The sequence below is a fragment of the Anopheles merus genome, chromosome 3R, assembly GCF_017562075.2.
Source record: "Anopheles merus strain MAF chromosome 3R, AmerM5.1, whole genome shotgun sequence".
Lineage (NCBI taxonomy): Eukaryota > Metazoa > Arthropoda > Insecta > Diptera > Culicidae > Anopheles > Anopheles merus.
The window spans coordinates 34,309,541-34,331,617 of NC_054084.1; the positions used below are offsets into that span (position 1 = coordinate 34,309,541).

At 46.7% G+C, this 22,077-nt stretch overlaps 3 protein-coding genes across 6 annotated transcripts in view; 1 reads left to right on the forward strand and 2 right to left on the reverse strand.

The window, feature by feature from the left end:
* LOC121597936 (E3 ubiquitin-protein ligase Ufd4) overlaps positions 1-4,161 on the reverse strand; it is a 28,522-nt gene extending 24,361 nt beyond the window's left edge. For 2 of the 3 annotated variants that reach the window (XM_041924268.1, XM_041924266.1), the window contains exon 1: positions 3,821-4,161. The gene's annotated coding sequence lies outside the window, so the exon portion shown is untranslated. The remainder of the gene's footprint in view (positions 1-3,820) is intronic. The other variant, XM_041924269.1, reaches the window with a different exon arrangement.
* A 974-nt stretch (positions 4,162-5,135) lies between these two features.
* Positions 5,136-6,951, forward strand: LOC121597512 (putative E3 ubiquitin-protein ligase UBR7). The gene is made up of 3 exons (XM_041923325.1): positions 5,136-5,350; positions 5,436-5,592; positions 5,679-6,951. Exons 2-3 carry the CDS (start codon positions 5,455-5,457, stop codon positions 6,816-6,818), a joined length of 1,278 nt encoding a protein of 425 aa, XP_041779259.1. The 5' UTR covers positions 5,136-5,350; positions 5,436-5,454; the 3' UTR covers positions 6,819-6,951.
* Positions 6,952-8,602: 1,651 nt separating this feature from the next.
* Positions 8,603-20,805, reverse strand: LOC121597799 (ETV5-related protein Ets96B). Of its 2 annotated transcripts, none has more exons than XM_041923942.1 (5): positions 20,426-20,805; positions 16,658-17,291; positions 16,352-16,585; positions 13,368-13,511; positions 8,603-9,821 (listed from the first exon to the last, which is right to left on the reverse strand). In XM_041923942.1, the coding sequence occupies exons 1-5, from the start codon at positions 20,477-20,479 to the stop codon at positions 8,815-8,817; spliced, it is 2,073 nt and encodes a 690-aa protein (XP_041779876.1). In that variant the 5' UTR covers positions 20,480-20,805; the 3' UTR covers positions 8,603-8,814. The 2 variants fall into 2 exon arrangements, with proteins under 2 accessions (XP_041779876.1, XP_041779875.1); XM_041923941.1 differs by having other exon boundaries at positions 16,658-17,294.
* Positions 20,806-22,077: the final 1,272 nt, after the last annotated feature.

Below are 22,077 nucleotides of genomic sequence, written 5' to 3' on the forward strand. Positions count from 1 at the left end.
TGAGAGATAGTGTGTTTATTTTTGTCGCTTCTGTGTTGTAAACAGCGGGCTGTGTGAAGTTTGTTGGGGGGTTGGTTAGGATTTTTGCTTTTTTTTGCCCCAGACAACAATCAATTAAAGACGAACGAGATGCTGTAGGCTGCAAGCGGACGCAAACAATGGCAAGTGGTGTAATGATGCTGGTTAGAGTACCTGATCGGCTGCTCTCTTTCTTCTTCCCTGAGATTGGATTTGTGTTTGGCGCAGCTTGTACCATATCTTGTGAAGAAGAGCGTGGCGCACAAAAGTAGGTCAGAATGGACACGGTAAGGGGGGGGGGGGGGAGGGGGGTGGAAGAAAAACACCGATGTACTGAATGATGGTGATGCTCGTCGGTTGCCGTTGTTCTTGCTGTGTTTGAATTATATTGGCGCCATCATCTCGCAAACATGCTGCCGGCGCATTGAGTTCTGCTGCTTTTTCTTCTTCGTCGCAATAGACAAGCAAGAGTTTTATGCAAATTAAGACTTGAAGCATAATCTATTCGGTTTAACAGTGATCCATATTTCAAACGCTGGTTGATCAATAGTTTATGCATTTCGATCATAAATCGTGCCCTTCATAATAATATTAGACAGCATCGTATGTTAAGGAGGCTACTCGCTTCACCGAGCTGCAGTGGCCAAAAGGTTAACTTTCATTTTTTTTCTTCTTCACAACCCGTTCGCTCGCACACAGCAACCAAACAATACACAATGCAGCAGCCGACACCGCCGCCGCCGCCGCCAGACACCGCTTTTCCTTCGCATTTCCAATTTTCGGGCGCTTTCGAGCGCGCCGCCGACCAAAAAATTGACAGTGTGGCCGCGCGGCCCCCGCTAATAATCGAAAACCAAATCAACGGCAGGCTGATGGCTGAGTGTGGTGGTGTCCCTTGTGTGCCAAATGAGTGAAATGAAGGTTCGTGAAATATAATTGCATTGTGTGCGGCCATAAATTGCGACCGTGATTGGTGGCGCGGTGGCAGTTGAAGCCAGTGACGTTACGCAATTTGGGCAAATGTATTTTTCCTCTCTAACGCGGTGGTGGTTGGTGCTCGCTAAAGCCTTCGGGGCATGTAACAGCAGCGCCCAGTAATCGTGCCTCACGTTTCTTCTTCTTCGGGCGGCCACCTATGGGGGGAAATGGTGGATTAAAAGGTGGAAAAAGGTGGGCTCTAACGGCTTACAGTGTGGTGTACACACACACACACGCACACACGGCAACCGAACCGGAAGTGGCCAGCGGAATGGCGGTTCGGCGCGCTAGCCCGTGTTGCGAGGTTTATTAATTCCCTCCCCGTCCATCTCCGGTCGGTGTAGAAAGGGGGCATTCGCCACCGCTTAACTTTCGCGAAACCGTAACTCTCGTGTGCGCGTTATAACGCGGGGACTAAAGCCTTACACTACCCCCTCTCCCCCACCGCCATCTTCTTCGATTGGTTTGGGTTGGGACAAATTGGCCTCCCCTCGGGCGGGATGCGGTAACTTACACGGAGGACCCACCACCACCACGATCGGACAGAAAACGAATATTTTGTTCCCATTTGGCGTGCCACACGGTACATTGATTTTGCAAGTGAAAAGCATATTGCGCACGGTTGTGCGGCTTGTCGGAAGCCGCGCCACGTTGTTTGCAGCACACGCAATGTTTTGAAACTTCTTCTTGCGTTATCGCCGCCGCCTACTGTACATGTGTGTGTGTGTACCACTGCGAATGACATCTGAGTCAGCCAGAGAGAGAGAGAGAGAGAGAAAGAGATGATAAAAAAACGCATTATTATTTCGTCACAACCGTGCAACGTTTCATCACATTTGGCGTGCGAATTTGGCGTTACGCGTTAGCTCCGAGCGTTATTTTAATTTTTCGTTTTTTTACAGTGTCTCATTGTGTGGCGCTTGTTCCGCTGCATCCGTTGCCATGGCATCCTCACCGTTTTGGTACGAGCATTGATTTTTTTGTTCTGTTCACCTTAAATTGGAAATGGTACTGGTATGTGAAAAAGTATAGGAAAATGGACATAATATAGACAACGGGAGCAGAATGAGGGTTCCAGGTCCTCTCGGAAACCCAGTTTTACTGGATAAAAGGAATCCCTAGCATATCCGAATTTCCCCTGCGATCTTAGATGGCCATGAGAAGAGGCAAACAAAAAACGCTCCATCGATTTTTCCATTAATGTCCACTCTCCAATGTAAAGAGAGTGGCGCGTGCGAGTGTGTTCACCCTGGACAGAAAATCGATCGTCGTCTATTGTGTGTCAAATCACGTCCAACAAGCAGGACGAGAACCGACAGTCGTGAAAAGCAACTGTTTACGAACAAACAATCCGCCACCAATGCACCATCTGATACCCCAGCGGGGCAGAGACACCAAAGAGAAAGAGAGAGAGAGAGAGCTCAGCGCCAATCTTTCAACTTTGTGTGCGTTTCGCCCTTTTTTGTGGGGCTATTTTTGCAGCTAAAGCGGAGGTGGTGTGCTTTGGGCAACAACACACATGTTGTTGTTTTTTTTATTGTTTATCACACACACCGTTGCCTGCCTGCTGCTGATTTTTCGCCATTTTGACGGCAGAGTGGCCCCGTGGAATCTCGGTACTGCTGTTGCTGCTGAGCTACAGTTGTGCAAATGGAAGATCTGTTTTGCACACACAACACACACACACACACTTTCACAAACGCATGTGTTTCGACAACAATGACTCAGTGAAAAACAGCAAAACACAACACCACTGAGAACAGCGCCGCGCTCTCCTTCTTGCGTAGCATTTGCGCACAAAACCGATACAGCAGCAGCGCGTTGCAGTAAAACTGGGACAAAAGTGCTATTTGCTCGCGATATATCGCGAACGTTATTAAAATTTTCCGGAGTTTCGAACGTACTATAAATCACTCGGGGTTTTATGGCTTTTTAAATGCACACACACACACACACACACACGCACAATCGTGGAGAAAAGATTGGAAGGTAAAGAGATAACGAATGCACACACACCCGACCATTACGGCCAGCTCGGTCGCTATGGGTTGCGCGCACACTTTGATACCATTTAGCTCCCATGGTGTGTGTCCCCCCTTCATGGCCGTTTTCCCCCATCGCAACCACACAACCATGGAGACAAGCGGAAAGGGCTCTGCTGCTGCTGCTGCTGCTGCTGACATTTCTCTTCACCGATTTTGTTTGTCGTGCGCAGCGATAACCATTTCGGTGAAGGTGAGAAAAATAAAAACTCGATAGCAAATTTGCGCTCGGTTCCTCTGCGTGTGGTTGTGTGTGTGTGTTAGCTAAACTCTTGCTATACATAACACCCATCTAATCAGCGCCCTTTTTCCCTACCTCTCCTCCACCATTCGCTCGTTCTCTGTCTATCACCGATGATGGATTAAAAAACCTGATCTTCTTTCTCTTTGCACACACACACACACACACACACATCAACGTGTGCCAAGTGCCTTGAGATCTGCCGCCACCATCGCTCCCTTACAAAAAGAGTTTGCTTCGTTTTTCGACGCAGAAAAAGGGGGTGATAAAATTAGATCCTGCTTAGACATGTTCAAACAGGGAACAGCCACACACACACACAGAAGGGGGGCACACGGCGGCAGCAGCAGCAGCAGCAGCAGCAGATCGGGAAATTATGCAAGCTTTTCACACATACACACGCACCCGTACCCTACACAGGCGGACTGTGTGTGTACCATTCCCTTTTTTTCATACCGCACTCCCTCTTTCCCCGTCACACCCGGAACACATCGACCAACTGTAGCAGTAGCACCAACCATCGAGCAAAATCGAAGATTACCTTTCCCTTTACGATTCCGAGGTTTCGATAGCTTTTTTTAATTCGCACCTTTGTGATTCCAGAGCACACACACACACACGAACACACGCGCGCGCGCTGTATTACGAGAGAGTGGGTACTACGGAGGAGGTGGTGGTACGCGACACTGGTTGGTTCGACTACTGCTTTTTTGCCACTTTTTTGTTTCTTCTGATGAAACGCAGCAGCTTGGGCAGCTGAAAAACGCTGCTTCGGACGAACCCAGTGTGCGTGTGCCAACGCGTTTGTGTGTGAATTGGAACTGAACGGGGTGTTCTTCTGCCGAGATACGACGTGCCTCCCACTTTTGGGAGCGGAAAGGAATTATGAAGCAGATTTTCTGTCGCGGCTACCCGTACAACATAGCGAGGGGTTTTTGACGTTCGAGTGTCGCTGCATCTCGCTCGAACGCTTCGTCCACCTTTGTCCATATGCCTTTCGTTGTGTTGATGACCGTTTAGGCCCGTAGCAACGCTCATCAGATGCGATTTTATCGGACGAAATTCGTATGCGATTTGACAGATGTGATCTTAACTGTCAAACTAATTGTGTGGCGTTTTGTGAGGAACAACCTCTACTAAATTTTTCACAGTTGTTAAACTATTAAAATCATTCAAATAATCGCAATATGAATCGAGAAAGCGTTTGACAGCGCCGATAAAATTGCGTGCAATAGAGCACAGACACCGCCCTTGTACGGACGTCATACGAAGCGTAAACTCAAACACACGCTTGTTTGTATGGGAGAGCGTAAAATTCCCGTCAAAAGATCAACCCTATATCATGTGGCTGAAATTACGTCAAAGTTTACGCTTCGTGTGATCTCCGTATAGCATGGGAAATAAATACATCAATAAACGCACCGTTAAAAGTGCAATACCGACTTTACCCGATTCTCCCTGCGTCTCAAGGCCACCAGACAGTACACAAAGACAGTACATAAAAAGCCACCACCGGATGATGCAATAGCGGAACATGTATGAGCAAGTGAGATGGCGGAGGGAATATGTAAAATGGCACACACACACACATGAAATGAAGGAGCCCTGGGTGATAATGAAAGGGGAGACGTGCTGTGTGTTTATGTTTTTTGGCCACCAATACAATCGCACACCAGCGCGAGCCTATTGGTGACCATCTTGAACCCTCAAAAACCCTCGCAACGACTTACAAAAACGCTTGCTAGCGAAGAAAAATCGCTCCGATTTGAAGCGTTGGCGAGCTCGGGCAAAACCGGGTTTTGGCCTGCGGGATTTGACGCAATGTGTTTATCTTGGTCAAGTGCGTTCGATTCTGCAAACAGCAATACCGGCCAGTTTGACAGCTGTCAGGGAGCATTTTGTTTGGCGCTTGTGCATCTCAATTTCGCGGAATCTTTGTCTGGATAAACTGTTTTGCCTAAAATTTCGTTCGCATCATTGTGCGTGGAATGTTTTAAATTTTGCGTAAAACAGCTCGCTAAAACTCGTGCGATAAGTGCTATCTATTTTGTAAAGGAGAGGAAGTGTTCTGGTATGTTTTTTTTTTCTTCTACGATCTAGTCCACAAGATGGAAGCTTGCTAATTGACTGCAACGATTTTTTTCTCACACCCGCAGGAACAGCTGGGCTAACAAGATGGAACAAAAGGCGGAACAAGACCAGGATACGTCCTACGTGACGATGCCGGACATTTTGCAGGAGCAGGAAGAGCTGGAAGAAACATCGCGTGCCGTGTTGGGTGGGTCGGACGAAAAGAATTGCACCTACCCGAAGGTAGGTGTAGTGGAATGCGTAAATTGTTGTCCCCGTGGAAAAAGTGTAACGCTCGCTCTCTTTGTCTCTTTGTCTCTCTCCCACAGGGATACGTTGGCCGGCAAGCACTGTACGCCTGTTTGACCTGCGTCCCGGAAGCGCGGGGTATCGAGTCGAAGCGCAGCGGCATCTGTTTGGCCTGCTCGCTGCAGTGCCACGACAATCACGAGCTGCTGGAGCTGTACACGAAGCGTCACTTTCGGTGCGATTGCGGTGGACCGCGCATGCCGGAGGTGAAGTGCAAGCTGGAACCGCGCAAGGAGGAAGCGAACGACCGGAACCGGTACAATCAAAACTTCTCCGGCCTGTACTGCGTCTGCCACCGGCCGTACCCGGATCCGGACGATGACGTCCAGGACGAAATGGTCCAGTGCGTGGTGTGCGAGGATTGGTACCACATGCGGCACCTCGACTTGGACGAGCCAAAGAGCTCGAAGGACTACGGGGAGATGGTGTGCGGTGGGTGCATGGAGGCGAATCCGTTTTTGCAGAATTATGTGGGCAAAATTGAAGACCCGAACAAAACGTCGCTTGACGATACGGTGCAGGTGGATGTAACTGGGTTGGACGAATCGAATGTAACGGCCACTGGTGCTACTGCTACTGCTGACGCCGCTGCTGATGATGACGCAGCACAGGACACAGCCGGACCGAGCGAACCAAAGCAACGTCGGTTGGATGATTCGAAAGCAACGACAGGGGAGGAACCACAGAAGCAAAAGGAAGAACCAGCAGTTTCGCTGGACATCTGCACCAAACCTGTGGTGGTGGCGGATGGAGAGAAAGCCTACAAGAAGGGTGCAGCGTTTTGGGTCGAAGGATGGCGCAAGTATCTGTGCCAGTGTAAGGCATGCGTCGAGCTGTACAAGAAGCATGACGTCGAGTATCTGCTGGACGAGCAGGACACGGTGAAGTATTACGAGGACGTCGGTAAGCAGAAGCACGGCTCGAACGGTTCGGCCTACGAGCAGGGCATGCAGATGTTGGGTCAGCTGGATCGGGTTACGCAGGTCGATATGCTGACGGAGTACAATCGCATGACGAGCCGGTTGCGCGAGTTTCTGGACCAGTTTGTCACGAACCAGCAGGTCGTGACGCGCGACGATATTAACGAGTTCTTTGCCAAGCTCAATAAGGAGCGCCGTGAGTCGGGCAGTAGCGGCCCGCCGCCGTACTTCTGTCGCTAAGTCAAGACACATTCCCACAAACAAACAAAAGCAAGAAAAATGTATCTCGTAATGTATTATTGAACTTACTTACTTTACTCCTCGCCAGCGTATGGTCTATATACTTAAATAAAAACAGTTCTTACTTTGTACAACCAAACTGAGGAAGTATTGTCTGCTGTAAGGAGGTGAATGTTATGAAAATAGGAGAATGAGTAAACTGCACGGCCTCATCTTCAATGTTTTTTACTAGATCCGGTCATAAGGTATTACGGTCTTGTGGTAGGTACAGTTCGATCTCAAGGTGGCCTACGATATGATATTCTGAAAAGTTAAACCGGATATGGAGAGCAATCATGAACATTGCAAGACTTGTACCTAAGCGGAGTGCTTACCAACCTGTGGTCCGTGGCGTTAACAGACGTAGTCATATTCTTGATCACAAACTTTGAGCTAAGTCTACAAAATGTAATGGGGCAAAGGTATTTTCAAAACCAAGTGGTCCGCGAACTTCAAAAGGTTGGAGAGCACTGCTATAGCGGACTTTCAGGAAAATTAGTTTGCGAGATATATTTCACGTTTTGTAGGGTTTTAAAGTCTTCAGGTTCTTAGAACATGGTGAGAGTGGTAGTATGCACGACTTCCCTGTGCAATGCATTCTCCGGACATCGCTGCGGATATCGTTTTCTGAAGTTAGAAACGTCCCTAGATAGTGGAACTCCTCTATCACATCGAAGCCAAGTCATCTGCGAAGCCAAGAAATTGGACGGACCAAACTGTTCAAGTCTTACTCCTATATGTCCCTGCATCGATTTCAGACATTTGCTTCACTGTTGGCCTATGAGCTAGTTCCAGATTTTCTGAGGTACAGAGAAACAATCTAGATTCAACATCTCTGACCCTAACCCAACGACATCCGTGGCACGATCCTCTACCGTTTTCTCCAATTTCTTGGGTTCGCGGATGACATCGACATCATCGGCAGGACAACAACTAAGGTGTGTGAGGCGTACACCCGACTCAAATGCGAATCAGCAAGAATTTGGGTCTTGGGTTCCCAAGACCATCTGGGAAGCAGTGTATAACTTGACGGCGACAATCTCGAGGCAGTGAAGGAGTTTTGCTATCTCGGGACGGTCGTTACTTCGAACAACGACATCAGCAGCGAGATCCGAAGACGCATTGCTCTGGGGAATCGTGCATACTATGGGCTTCACCGGCTGCTGAGATCCAGAAGACTTTATCCAGAGAAGATATATCGCACATTGATTCGCCCGGTTGTCCTCTACGGACACGAGTCCTGGGCCATCCGACCGGAGGATGCAAACGCTCTGGGCGTGTTTGAGCGGTGTGTTCGAGCATGGAGCGTGGAGGAGAAGAATGAACCACGAGCTTGCTGAGCTGTACGGCGAACCGAGCATCCTGACGGTGACGAAGGCTGGCAGGATACGATGACAGGAGCATGTCATGAGGATGCCGGACTCATGCCCCACCAAGAAGGTGTTCGACAGCAATCCCCAGTTGGGCATAAGGCGCAGGGGAGCACAGCGAACTCGATGGTTGGACCAGGTGAAGCGAGACCTGACGGAGATCGGGTGTCTACATGGATGGGAGGCTGCAGCCAGGGACCGTGCATCCTGGAGAATGATTGAGGGCCGGACCATGTAACATCGACGAGCTCTGACACTAATCTCGTCTCTAGTATGTTTCTCCGACTCAGTAGCTTTCCAAACTCTTAATCTGTACTTTGTTTCATATTTGATTACAAGAAGCGAGATGTAAGTAAGGTCTTCCATGAACCAGTGTTCAGTTAAATACTCTTTATTGCTTTTCATTCAGTAAAACAGACTCACGCCCTCGGGGATCGGGGTGTCTAGCAAGATCCCCGTCATTGAGTGCCGCACTTTCAGTGGCCTACCTTCCACCCTCGTTGAGCAAACATCATGTGTACGTGTGTGATTCTGTCCATAGTTTAAGCGCCACCACAAAACGACCAATAGCACCACCGTGCTACGTTTCAGCCGCTTTGGTTGTACCCGCTCGAGCTCCCGTTGAAGTACGCGTGCCGATCGACCTCATCCGTCCCATCGCCGCCAACCAACTGACCCCCACCGGTCGCATTATGACCACCGCAGCTAGGTGAAGACGACGTCCCACCGTGATGAGGCGCGTGTGACAACGGACCATCCATTCCCGTAGTGCCACCGCCACACGAAACATTCGTCTGCCCACCGGATGTCCCGTACGCCATGTTGAACAGTGCCTCCGGGTCGCACACAAACTTGTACACGTACCGCTCGCCGGCCACCTTCTGCATGATGCCCTTCTCGTAGTAGTAGCGCAGACTCCTCGACAGCTTGTCGTAGTTCATGGCGGGTCGGTTCTTCTGGATGCCCCAGCGCCGTGCGACCTCCTCCGGTTCGACTAGCTTAAACTCCATGCCCCGACCCGTCCACGCGATACAGCCCGCGCTGGATGCGGGTTCGTCGAGCAGGGCGACCAGGAATTGCCACAGCTGCAGCGATCCTCGCCGTTGATGGAGTGTTCCATTGGCCGGTTGAAGTGCGCCCAGTGGTGATGGGTTGGTCGTGGTGGTAATGCTTGCGATGGAAGCGGACGCACCACCACCACCACCACCACCGCCACCGCCGGCACCGGTACAGTAATCTGTTTCACTGGATGTGACAATATCGGAGGGTTGACGGTACGGGTAGCCACCAGCGCCACCCGTGCCGCCGGGTAAGGTCGTTTGATGGTGAAACGGATCCGTTGCATGGGAAATGTCACCCTGCGGTACACCGTGGTGGCCACCGCCGATCGTGAGGGAGTGCTGATGGTGATGTTCAAGTGATGCTGCAGCCACGGCGGCCGACGCCAGATGGGAGGTCGAGTCGGGAAAGATGGAGTGTTGTGGGACGAGCTGGGGCGGGGAAGACTGCTGGCTCTGCTGTAGCTTGAGCGAGGTGTACAGGGGGTCGGAAAACATGCGCTCCGAGTAGGAGTGCCAAGCTGCGGCCGCTGATACTGTAACGAAAACGGAAAGAGAGAGAGAGCGAGAGAGAACACCAGATGAGCTTGTGTAGCAAGATATTCAATCCAAGTAACCAAGGTAACGCGTCTCCGCACGCTTTAATGCAAGGAATGTTTCGTCAGAAATGTTTCCAGAGACGAGCTGCTGGCAGTTGGCCAATGCATTTTTAATATCGCTAATAGAAAAGGCAGGAGAGCTTTTTAGAGCACCCAGTGCCCTGTGTATAGGACGGGCCGAACATGTGGCGACCTGTCGGTAATCGGATTTTCGCCTCGCGCTGTACAGGTAAAATGGTGCCGAATGCCAGAATTCCGTCGGGATTACTCCGGCTGCTAGCCCTCTTTAGCCACTGCCATCATGCTGATGGTGCTGATGCAATATTCACCGGTGGATGGACAGGGGTTTTAAGCCGTAAAAAAGGCCAATGCGAGGAATTCGGGCCAGCATTCTTTATCTCGAACTGGGAAGATTTGTGAAATCTGAAATGGACGGGTGAACTGGTGACTGGTTTGGATTCAACGTGGGATGGGATGGGAGCGGCGTCGTCCGCGGAGAAGGAAGGTGGTAGTGACTTCAATTAGAAGCTTCATTTCATTTATATCAATTATGTAGACAAACAATTAGCTGCTCGTTTTGTGGCGATTCATCCCCTGCTGCCCATTAGCGGGAATTTTACATGCTTGTACCAAAGAACGGGGGAGTTGCCTTATGCTCCTTCCACCCTGCCGGCCATACGGGGCCTGTTGCAAATTTAATCGCTCGGCATTGTTTTCATTCCTCCCCTGTGTTCCAACCGACAGCGCCTTACCCTTTATTACCCTTTCGATAGTGACGAGGTGTCCGGAGGGCCCTTGTACCAGTTGTGTAGAGGTTGCGCGGTGGTCCTCCCCCAGATCACACGATTAAATGTGTTTTTGTTGCGTAAACAAGTGGCTCATAAGCGGTGTGCGAGTGGGCGAGTGCGTTGGACGGGAATTTGGGTCCAGGGAACTCGACGGAACACCAACGCACACACAAACCAAGGGTATGGTGTTATTTTATGCTTCACTCGCTTTTGCGCTCCTGGGAGTGAGCAGCAGGGGAAGCACGGGAGCACGGGTTGTTTTCCCGAAAGGGATAAATTTCCCAACCAGCAAAGACTTGAGCGCGACGGGAAAGTCACTGATACGAGCTGGGTGGAGGGTGCTAATGCTAATGAAATGTTTGGCCACGCGTACGGCGGTATCACCCCTTTTTCGCCAACCCGCGGGGATTGCACGAGAAAGAGAGAGAGAGAGAGTGTTTGATGGTAGTGAAATGGTAAAAGGTTGCGAGGGGAAAGGTTTAATGTAAAATTATGAATAATAAATGGTTCGTAATGCTGATACTTTTCGGTAGAAGCAGGTAAAGTTGGTCGTTGCGCTGTACACAACAATTCCTCGATAAAGGGTACACAAGTCTTGAGGGCTAAGGCTAAATTTTACTGACAAATTTAACCGAACACCTAATGAATTGTAAAATAAACAATAACACAAAATTGTAAATAAATTAAAAAATATGTCTATTTCTCTTGAACATCTTTCGAGTGAGCTGCATTGAAACGCGACAAAGTGAAAATTTAATACACGTGCGGAACAAAGCCATGGCAAAGCTACATATAATTAATCTCAATCCATACCGAGCTACAGATACAAGTACAGTTTGCTCATCTTTGAATTAAAAAGCTTCATAAAACACTCACCAATATAAGGATAAAAGGAAAAATACACTCGTAGTAAGTTGCTAAGCGCCTAAATGTTTGTAATGTTATGATACATTTTTTTGCTTCATAAAACACGCAAAAAGACAATTAAAGTAGTTAGTTATGGAATCAATCATTCAAAAATCATCTAATCAAACATTTTTAATACAAAATCAAAAATAAATAAATAACTAGTGCCAAGAAAAGCAATAGATTAATTGCATAGAAAGCACTGCATAACTTTAGGCGTTGCAAATCAAGAGTAAAGTCCAATGCATGGGTTTGTGAGCCTTTTTTCTTTCATGAATGCTCAGCATTGATAGCAAATAACTTATTGTCAAGCACAATCAGTTCCTGATAGAACATCCCCCCCCCCTCAAAATTCACCTATATTGTCAACAGAAATTTTAAATTCAGGCTCTAGATAAGCTTTATTATCTATTGCTGGCTAAAACCCAAACAATAGCACTCAATAGACCGCCTTTTCCTCTTTCACCGATTGTTTAGCGGCACCGCCACCGATATGCAAATACGATTGTTGCCTTTCAATAACCACTAATCGGGAAAGTCAATCAGATTAATTTGAAAAAAAATGATTAGATTAACCATGGATGCGAATTAAAGAGCGCTCTCTTGCTTGCCTCCACCAACGCGTGGTAAGAGTTTTTTCACTCACTCCAAATTAGATTTTCCTTCAACCAATATCGCGGATCGCGACGCGTTTCTTTTTCACCTTTCACCACAAAAAAACCGTAGCAAAAAAAGGAAAAAACCCTCACGCGAAGCTGAAAAGCTATACCACCTTTCTAATAGCACCAGCTTCACAGCATTGACACACGATCGGCAATGAATATTAATATTCACAATTGCGCGCTTTCCACAATCCGCTCGAGAGTGCCGACGGAAAGCAAAATAAAAAATTACCATTTCTGGGTTCAGTTTTTTCCTCTCTCTCTCACTCTCTCTCGCTCTCTCTCTCTCTCTCTCTTTCTGTAAATTCTACAACCCACCCTGATGTCGCCTGATGTCGCGAAGAGCTTCGCGCAAAAGAATCGTGTCGCGCTAAAGAGCACCGCACCAAAACGAAATCCAATTTGTACCGAAAACCATGTGCTCAGGCTGAATGAACCATTAACAATACACACACACACACCTTCATTGAGATCGAAGTGTGCGACGATGTTTTACGCATTCCAACGCCTGGTTTTGGGTGGGATGTTTCGGGATTTGTATGCTTCCGTTGTGGGATTTTTTGTGCCTAGCAGGTGGATTAAGAGGAAGATGTCACACTCACACCACACATATTTGTCACCGATTCGCGGGGGTTGTTTATCCTTCCCACACCCCAAAATCCATCCAAAGTCAAGTGTCGGACTAGTGAAGGGTGTGAGTGTGTATGAAATTTCACCCCTCTGGTCTTACAAGACTCTTGAAAGACTCTTGTTTCCCGTGGCCCCTTTTTTATGCTTCCTTTTTTCCTTGCGTTAGTCTAGGGAAGAGGGACGAGAGTGCTCGCAGTGTAGAAATTAAATTATGTGGCAATTTTGATTCGCGATTATTCATCTGTTGATTGTGCCCGAGGGGGCTCAGGGTAAATAGTGTGGGAAAATGTCGACACTTTTTTCGCGAAAATTTACCACGAAAGCGATGTCGATGAGTTGATTTTCATTCGCAAACCAATTTGGTAGTCAATTTTGGTTACATTTCCGTTCTGGCGGGTCGCGTTTTTTCTTATCCTTGCCGTTGCGCGACCAAGGCCCTTTACAAAGTGGGTGCTGGACGACGCGTTTTTAAGACGATGTGTTTGTCTCTTACTTACCATCGCTCGGTTCCCGCTTGACTAGCTGCGGTGGTGTGGAAAGCCGGTAGCAGTAGGCGGCGGCCGCGGCAGCCGGATGTGCGGTGGCAGGGGTGGTCGCGAAATCGAAAAACGCCGAGCGCTCGTTGCGTATGTTTTTTGTCCCTGCATCCATGGGGAGGGCGGTGGTAGGTGGTGTTGACCAGGAGACCAGGGCCAGGTGATACCAGGAATGAAAAGAAAGAAAAATGATAATAAACGATGAACAGTGTACATGCACACACACACACACACACACACACACACACACACACATACACACACACACAAAGTCTCTTTCAAGACGAAGATGGCCAACAATTTGCTTCGAGATTGAACTTCCGTTTCCATTTGGCGGAGGCGGTTTTTGTTATTTGGGAAAGAGCGTTTGAGCGAGGGAGAGAAAGAGAGAATGATTCCAAATCGCTTATGATGGCGGCCAAAGAGAAACCGGGACAAAGACATGACACACACTGAAAGTCAGTAAAAGGTGAACAGATGACACACTTACAGCGCGGCACATACATGCGCCCTGCCCTGTTCGTTCGGGGTTAGAATGCTGCCAACCGCCAAACCGCCCCGTGCACACTACCCGGAGAGCACATCGAAAACGGAGGCCCGCCCGCTGTGCCCGAATATTAAAGTTCTTTGTGTAATTTAGTCTTTGATTATCTTGTTGCGTCGAAGAAAAAGTCAACTGTTGTTCGGCAAACGACGACCCAATCCGGGGGAGGCTAGCGCGCTAGCGCGGAAAACTGTTAAGTTTTTTTTCTTTTTCACCTTACAACACAAACGCCAACAGTTGGGAGCGGGTGAGTTGGGGTGGCGGAGCGGTACTACCATCTTCGCTGGGACTTTTGACTGGGTCTGCTGGTGAAAGGTCGTGCAGATCGGTTTAATGTGGGAAAACCTCATTGTTCGGCGGTGTCATGCAGCGAAACTCTGCGATGAGCAGAGTTTTCTTGATGTTTTGTTGAGAGCCGGAAAGATGCTTCAAAGAGCATAAAACTATTTACTTTGTCATTTTTTTTACTGTATGGAAATTATTTTATAGAATGTTAAATGGCTGTTGAAAACATACACTTAGAAATAGTAAAACCACTAACGGGCATTTGCCTTATGCATTGCATAATTTTTGGCGTATGTTAGAAGTTTGCGCCTAGCGTTATGCAATGGTATTATAAAAGTTGTCTTACGCATTGCATAACTTTTGTCATATTTGATAAGTTTGGCATTACCTAGCATTATGCAATGTGCTCATACAAGTTGTCTTCTCATGCAGTCTTACAGTATGTTCTTTTTAAACATTTTCGGTACACCGTAACTGTAGTTTTACATAAATAGAGGCGTATATTTTAAGTTCTTGTCTAGATGTATGCAATCAGCTTATTAAAAGTACCTTCTCACACTCCCAAACAGTGTTTTTTGTTTACTTTTGTTGCACAAACCGTAATTGTTCCAGGTTCGTCGCTTTTTTTATGATCATTACATAGTGAAGATGGTTCATATCGCATACAAGAGGTTCAGATCAAATGAGACACAAACCTGGGACGGGTATAATGTAAAGCCATATCATACACAGCTTTACGAAACGACTGACTATCCAGGATGTATACAGCAATACCGATAGAACTCATATACAATTAAAGCGGAGCGAATATGTGAAGGAATGTGAAGCGCCCAAAGGTATGCAATATGGAAAGGTAGATTGCTGGCATCAATTGAGTTTTAGTTAATTAACTAAAGACGCTTTCAGTTTACTTCTTCTTCTTCTTCTTTTTCTTCTTCTCCTTCTTCTCCTTCTTCTTCTTCTTCTTATTCTTCTTCTTCTTCCTCTTTTGGCTCAACAACCTTTGTCGGTCAATGCCTGTCTGTATCCACTTGTGCGGATGGCTTTCAGTGATTTATGGATTAACCTCCCCCCATAGTAGGATAGTCAATCATACGTATGGAGGCACGGTCCAATTGAGGCTTGAACCCATGACGGGCATGTTGTTAAGTCGTACTAGTTCACGACTGTACCACGAGACCGGTTTCAGTTTACTATTTGTAGGTATTCCACAACCTTTGTGGAGTGTATTCTTAAAATAAACAATAATAATAAATGAATAACAATTTGCATACTTTCAGGCGCTGGCAATATTTTTCCTAATTTAATGTGTGAAAAGCGTACTACACGTTAAATTTGTAGTATTTGCTAGTAAATATAATTGCCACCTTCAGTATCCCACAATACATGGTGGTTTTAAATATTTTTCAATGTATCACTTCCAAATGAACACAAAAAGCCGATTGTTTTTGTATCGCATAGAATCGAACACCTCCATAAATCGATCCAGACCAACCACCATCCACCAATTCACCCACCATCGAGCGTATCCTTTATCAACAACAGTTTTATTTGCTATTAAGCTTAAAATAACTTCACCAACCGTAAGCATACGTCGATTTAATATGCTCATAGCCTGGAGCAGGAGTTCGCAACGGTGTGGCAGCCAGCTCGTGGCCCGCACTACACCAGCGTTGTTTGACTGTTGTACTGTTAATTGAATTTATTTTCCAATAAAATGTATGAGAATCTTCTCGATGGTGTAGACCTCGCACCAAACCTGTAGACGACGCCCTAAAGGCCTGCCCAAGAGGAGGACGTCACATGGGAGGATGGTACGAAAGGGATGCAACTCTATTTGCATTGCGCAGCCGGCCGTACACGCGTGGCGATCCGTTGCGTTCCTTCGTTATTGTAACTGGCCGCGGATCCATGGCTGCGCGCTGGGATGAAAATGTCAATATTTGAGGCTCTACTCTTTCCCTCTCTCTCTCTTTGTATCTTTCACTTCCAAAAGTCAATAAAAAATAGGCCAAACATTCTCCGGACCGAGCCGTATTGTAAATAATTTGCTCTAAAATGCGTTATTAACTTTCCCGGCGTTTCCCGTGCGCGTCCAAACGACCTTTCTACCTACCGTGCTCGTGGCGCAACCCGTAACTGTCACAGCCATCCTGGATGAAGGTCCCGGCGGCGGCCACTGCCACCGCTGCCGTGGCCGGTGTCCAGGGCAGGTGGCCGGCGGTAATGGGCGGCGGCGAAGCGCTCAGATCGCGCGAGTGCGCCCCATGATGCGGATGGTGATGATGGTGATGGTGGTGATGGTGGTGGTGCCGATACCCGGAACTGATCCGATAGTCGGGATAGAAATCTAGAAAGCGTAGCGAAAGGGGGTGAACAATTAAATTAACCATCGGAGAGAGTGTCCTGTAGTGTCTTTTACCATTCGTGAGACCGGACGCCGTCGAGGAGGAGTTGGAAGCCGTGTGGAAAGCATTCACATGCGCCAGAGCAAGTGTTCCCGCTGGTTCGGGGGAGTTGGAGAGAGCCTGTCCACTGCTACTTCCATTGCGCGGGTGAGGTTGGTGCTGCTGCTGCTGCTGCTTGCCATTGAGCGTGTGGGACGATGCGGTGGAGTTGCCATCGCTGGTCGTTGCTGATGCGCCACGACTGTCCAGATTGTGCTGCTGCTGCTGTTGCGTATGAAGCGGGCCATGATCGAGCTGTTGCTGCTGCTGTTGCTGGTGGTGATGGTGCAGGTGGTGGGAGTGGTGGAGTAGATAATTGGCCGCTACGGACGAGGCGACCGGTGACGCCAGCGAGGTGGACAGGAAGTCGTGGCCCGCCGTGTGCTGCGACTCGCCGACGGTCGTTGTGCCGAGGACGAGGGTCGTGCTGGTGGTGGCACTGCTACTGCCACCCGTGCCGGCACGGTTGTCACCCCCGCTGACAGAGAGAATCAGTGCGGCCGTGGTCGAGGTTGAGGCTGTCCCGAGCTGTCTTGCGGCAGTGTTGCTGTTGCTGCTGTTGCTGCCGCTCGTCGTCGAGGACGAGGACGCGCCCGTCTCTAGGCCGTCCTGCTGTGCGGCGTAATGCAGTCGTGGAAAAAACAGGGGGTGAAACACGGGCAAAAGAAAAGAAGATGTAGTCAAACAGTTCAATCAAGGTTATCATTTATCAAAATCTATTCATCCAGCTGCCAGCTTGTGCTAAAAGGTCGTGAGGCGGTAGCAGTCTTTGTAGCTCTGCCCTATCATTTGTTGAAATTATGTCAGAGCTGTTTTTTTTCTATGTTTATGTTGAGTGAACATAGAGTGAACGTGTTTCGGGCCTTTAGCCCGATCAGGTAGACTACATAATAATTCATTATAGATACTATTTTTTGTTTATCCCTGCCGTGGTTCGACGAAATAGCTCTACTTGCTGTTATTACAAACTTTTACCATTACACCAGCACCACGGGATGCACCGTAACCGCTTGTGTTCTTCCCTACGGGCGGTCCCGGATTGACAGTGTTAAAGGTAGAGGAAAACAGCAAAGCAGTGAACGATAAAGCCGTACGATGGGCGTACTAAATCGCGGTTCTAATGGCAGTGAACATTAGGTTAATCAAATATTTGCCCGATGACATTGCTCGAAGTTCAATTGTGTTAACCGATCTGTTTACTTGGCTTGGGAATGAAAAGGACGACCCAGTGCTCAAACCACAAGTCCCCGCGTTCATGAAAAGTTGATTATCTGATGGAGACATCCCCCGGGCTGGAGTGGAATGTGCAAACAATGACGTTGACACGTTGGTAGCCGTTGTCAAGCAGGGCGTTTGGGGGCTGTCCTTTTGTAACATAGACACACACACACACACACACACACACACACACACACACACACACACACACACACACACACACACCTTAAGACAATTGTGTTTCGTTGAGGTGTTAACATGGGGCGTCCTGTCCCTTTGCAGACAGGCTGACAAACACATACACGCACACACACACGTGTTGTATGGTGTCGCTTACATACGTCACCTCGATAATGATGATCGGGGTCCCCGTTCGGACACTCATTAAGTAATTGGCTTTCGATTGATTCAATGACACAACGGCCGCGTCATGAAGTCAACTTGATGCACTGGCAAGAGAAAGGGCTTGAAGTGTGCGAATTGCCCCTCGGGAACCTAAGACACTAGCGACGCCCTAGCAGGCGGGTGTCTTCCCAATGGTGTCGTGAAACGCAAAAGAAATCGCAACGAGGCGTAAATTGAAAATAGAATTTCCCAGTCCCAGGCTTTCCGCGCTGCGCGAGATTGCGATATCCGGCGCGAGATTGTTTTTGCTTCCGGATCCAACCTCTGCGGATGTTGCGACTCCGCTGGTGATGAGCGATTTTTAACGCCTTTGCAATCCAGGTGGTTGCAATCATTCGAATGGAATTTGTTTCGTTTTGCTAGTTTTTATTCCTGGCTTTTTTTTGCCGTTTTATAGCGAAACTAAAACGGGCAAGCCGATCTAGATGGGTTTCTTGGAGGAAATGCAATTAGTTTTAGTGTCAGGGTGTAGTTGCACCAACTATGAAGCTTCGCGGAGCTGCTGCAACAGGATGTTGGTTTAATATGGAATGTGGCAAGTGTGGATGATTGTTTCCTATTGTATAGATTATAATAAGAAAATAAACTAATATTGAGCTCTATTTTGCTGTGGAAGCATTCTATTGATTATTTATTGCCTCTCAACCATTATTTCTTTTCAAATTTTGCTTCACACGAATGAGACAATAATTCAATGACAATAATACTTGACAAAGGCTCACCATAAAATATTAAAAAACAAATCTGTAATTTCTGAATGCAAATAGCAAAACATTGCTTGATTATCGATCAGCATTGTAAACATTATCTAATCAATAACTTGATAAAGATATACTAAATGTATTCAACTTTTCTACACAAAATATGAATAAAAATCAAATATCTTCTTTAATACTTTAAGTAATGCTTGCAGTTGTCACTTTTTTAAATGTATTTTTTTAGGAGCACAAGTTAAACATTAAAAAGTTTTTTTAAACAAATCACTGAAATAAAACAATATACATTTTTGACTGAGCTGTATACAGCGCCTGAAGGTATGTTTAATTCCAATATACTGATAATTACAGCATAACTTTTGCATATCTTTAGGCGTATTGCGAAATGGCATCAACGCCATTTGGATCTACTTTTTCAACAAAAAAATGCCTCCTAAAGAAGATGGTTGTGTATTAGATGTATAATATTTAAAGAATTATATTTAAGATAATATAAACAAGCGAATGAGTTTCCATAATCTTTTAAACAAGTGTCATGCAGAGAAGGATTTACTCGAGGTGCATCGATATCGGAAAGCTCAGACCGACGGCATGCTCTCGAATAATTCTCAGATAATTATCTCAAAAACTGTTCATGAATTGTTTTTAAACATCACTGAAACAATAATTATTTGATAAAAATGACTTAAACTGTTAAAAAAGAACTTAAATTAAATAAAGTAAAATATATTCAAAAATATAATCTGATAAAAGCTCTCAAAATAAACGATAGCCAATTTATATCTGTTCTGATCTACGCTCAGTAAAGATGTCATCACAACATCACTTAAAGCTGCCAACCTCTTTGGCCTTCAACCAAGGAACGCTGGAGATTGAAATTAAAAACCGACGCGAATACATATCTGGTCGATATCATTAGGAATGCTCGTTCATCGACTTTCAATTCGTCAAACCGGAAGGAATCAGCGTTTGGGGTGTGCGTGTGTGTGTGTGTGTGTACGTGTATGTATGTCTGTATATCTCAGAGTAAGGACGGAGACACGCAGCATAACACGAAGGGGCCTGAAAAGAGTTGGCCGGGTCTGAAAATCGATAACTTTGCAACATTTTGTCTACATGGCAAAGGTGTGCCATTTCGCCATATGCAGGTGCTGTTGTCGGACCATAAGCATGTGTGTGTGTGTCTGCAAGGACATCCTGAAAATTGGCAGCACGAATGAGACATATTCACGTGATGGATGATACGCCATTGGAGGCAAACGTTCCCCACTTCCGCTGGAGTTTGTACGAAAGTGAATTGAGGCTCTAGAGCTTTTGGACTGTTTTGTGATCATTTTATTGGAGGTGTTTCATTTACAAAACACTTTAAAAAGCTGAGCTTAAAGAACAACTTGAACCACTTACCAAGCGACCAATCGTCGATTGTATTGGACTAATACTTTGCGCTAATGCGTTCATGATCTCCTCGATGCTAATAAAAACACTTCTTTTTGGGGGGTTTGTATCACACTCACAGAGGCCTTACTTTTGCCATGAATGGAGTGTACCAGATTGTTTGCTCTTGCACTATAAATATTCAAGCAACGTAAAACCACACTCTCACAAATTTAACATCACTAGGAATTGTTTAGCATACTTTACAGGACACTTCAACGATTTTTAGTAATTTTTAAAACACTTTTTGCTATTTTTTTACTACGCAAAAACATGCCATTCCATTGCGGCTATCCACTCACGGCACATCAATTTAATGTAGCACAAGCTTCATCAGCACCAATCCCTAATCAAACTACCGATCCACTCAACGGTATGCGATGAAATACTACGAGCGATAAACTGCTGAACAACGCCATGCTTGCCAGTGAGCAGAACCTGCAGGTTATGCAAATTTTCCCACATGTAGCGCGGGTGTATGATAAGGAAGAAACGTTCAGCGCCTCCGTACGAGCCTGCGTGTGAGCAGGTGAACTGGCAGTACGCGTAACCAAGCAGTCAAGTGCGTCCCAGGGAAAAGTGGGCGGTTCTAGCAGCTAACGCGCGAGCTATCGGGATGAGAGTCGGGAAAATTTTGCTTGCGCAACCGTTTTGGGCGTAAGGTCCACCTACCATGGCGTTCAACCTTGGCTGCTCTCGTGCCGTAAAGGAACCGAGGCTCGGGTCTCGGAGTGGCTGAGCAAATTTTGGCTTGTCACCAGTGTAGCTGTTGGCAAATTGTTGGCTGAGCAACAGCACAACGGTGTGACTGTGATAATGCTGATGATTACGCAGTATGTTTAACAGTCCCGTGCGTTGAAAGAGACAAACAAACTGTTAACAATGTAACGCAAAAGGAATGTTTTGTGAGCAGCGTTGCATAACTTTAGGCGTATTGCGTTGGGCACTGCGTTGGTGGCAGGTTTAAATTTTGCCTGAAAGTATGCAATTTGAGTAACATATCAAACCAAACAGCTTTAATGTGAAGGAATGAGTATCAATTTACAAAATCAGCTATGTTGCTCTATCGTTTTAAGTTAAACTACTATTTTTTTTGCACATTTCCCAACAATCAAACAAACAAACTAGATATTTTAGAACAAAACCAGCATCCTTTACAAGCCATGCTGCTCTAAGTACACTCAACTACAGCAACGAACGGTTGCGTGCTGGTGAGCAAGGGGTTTGCAAATGAGCGTAAAGTGTTTAAATAATTTACCATTAAAAAGCAGCAAAATTCATACCAATTTGATGCATCAAATATTAACGCGTAAACCGTGAGCTATTATTTTATTTACCTTTCCACCAGGTGCCAGGGTTGTGTTAGGAGCGAGCCCCGTTTCATTATCCCATTTTGTTTCTACCGCTCTGGACGAACGGTACTCCCCTCTAGTAGGGAAGTAAGGATATAGAGGTCACCATCAAACTGACCACATCGAGTCATACACACATAAACGTACACTCATGTCCAATGTTGGAATAAGTGGTTGAGCGGTTTACTGGCAGTTCGTGCAAATATTGTTGTTTTTTGCTCGGAGAAGTTTTCATCCGCTTTAGTTGGAAAATGGGTTTGAAGGGAATTA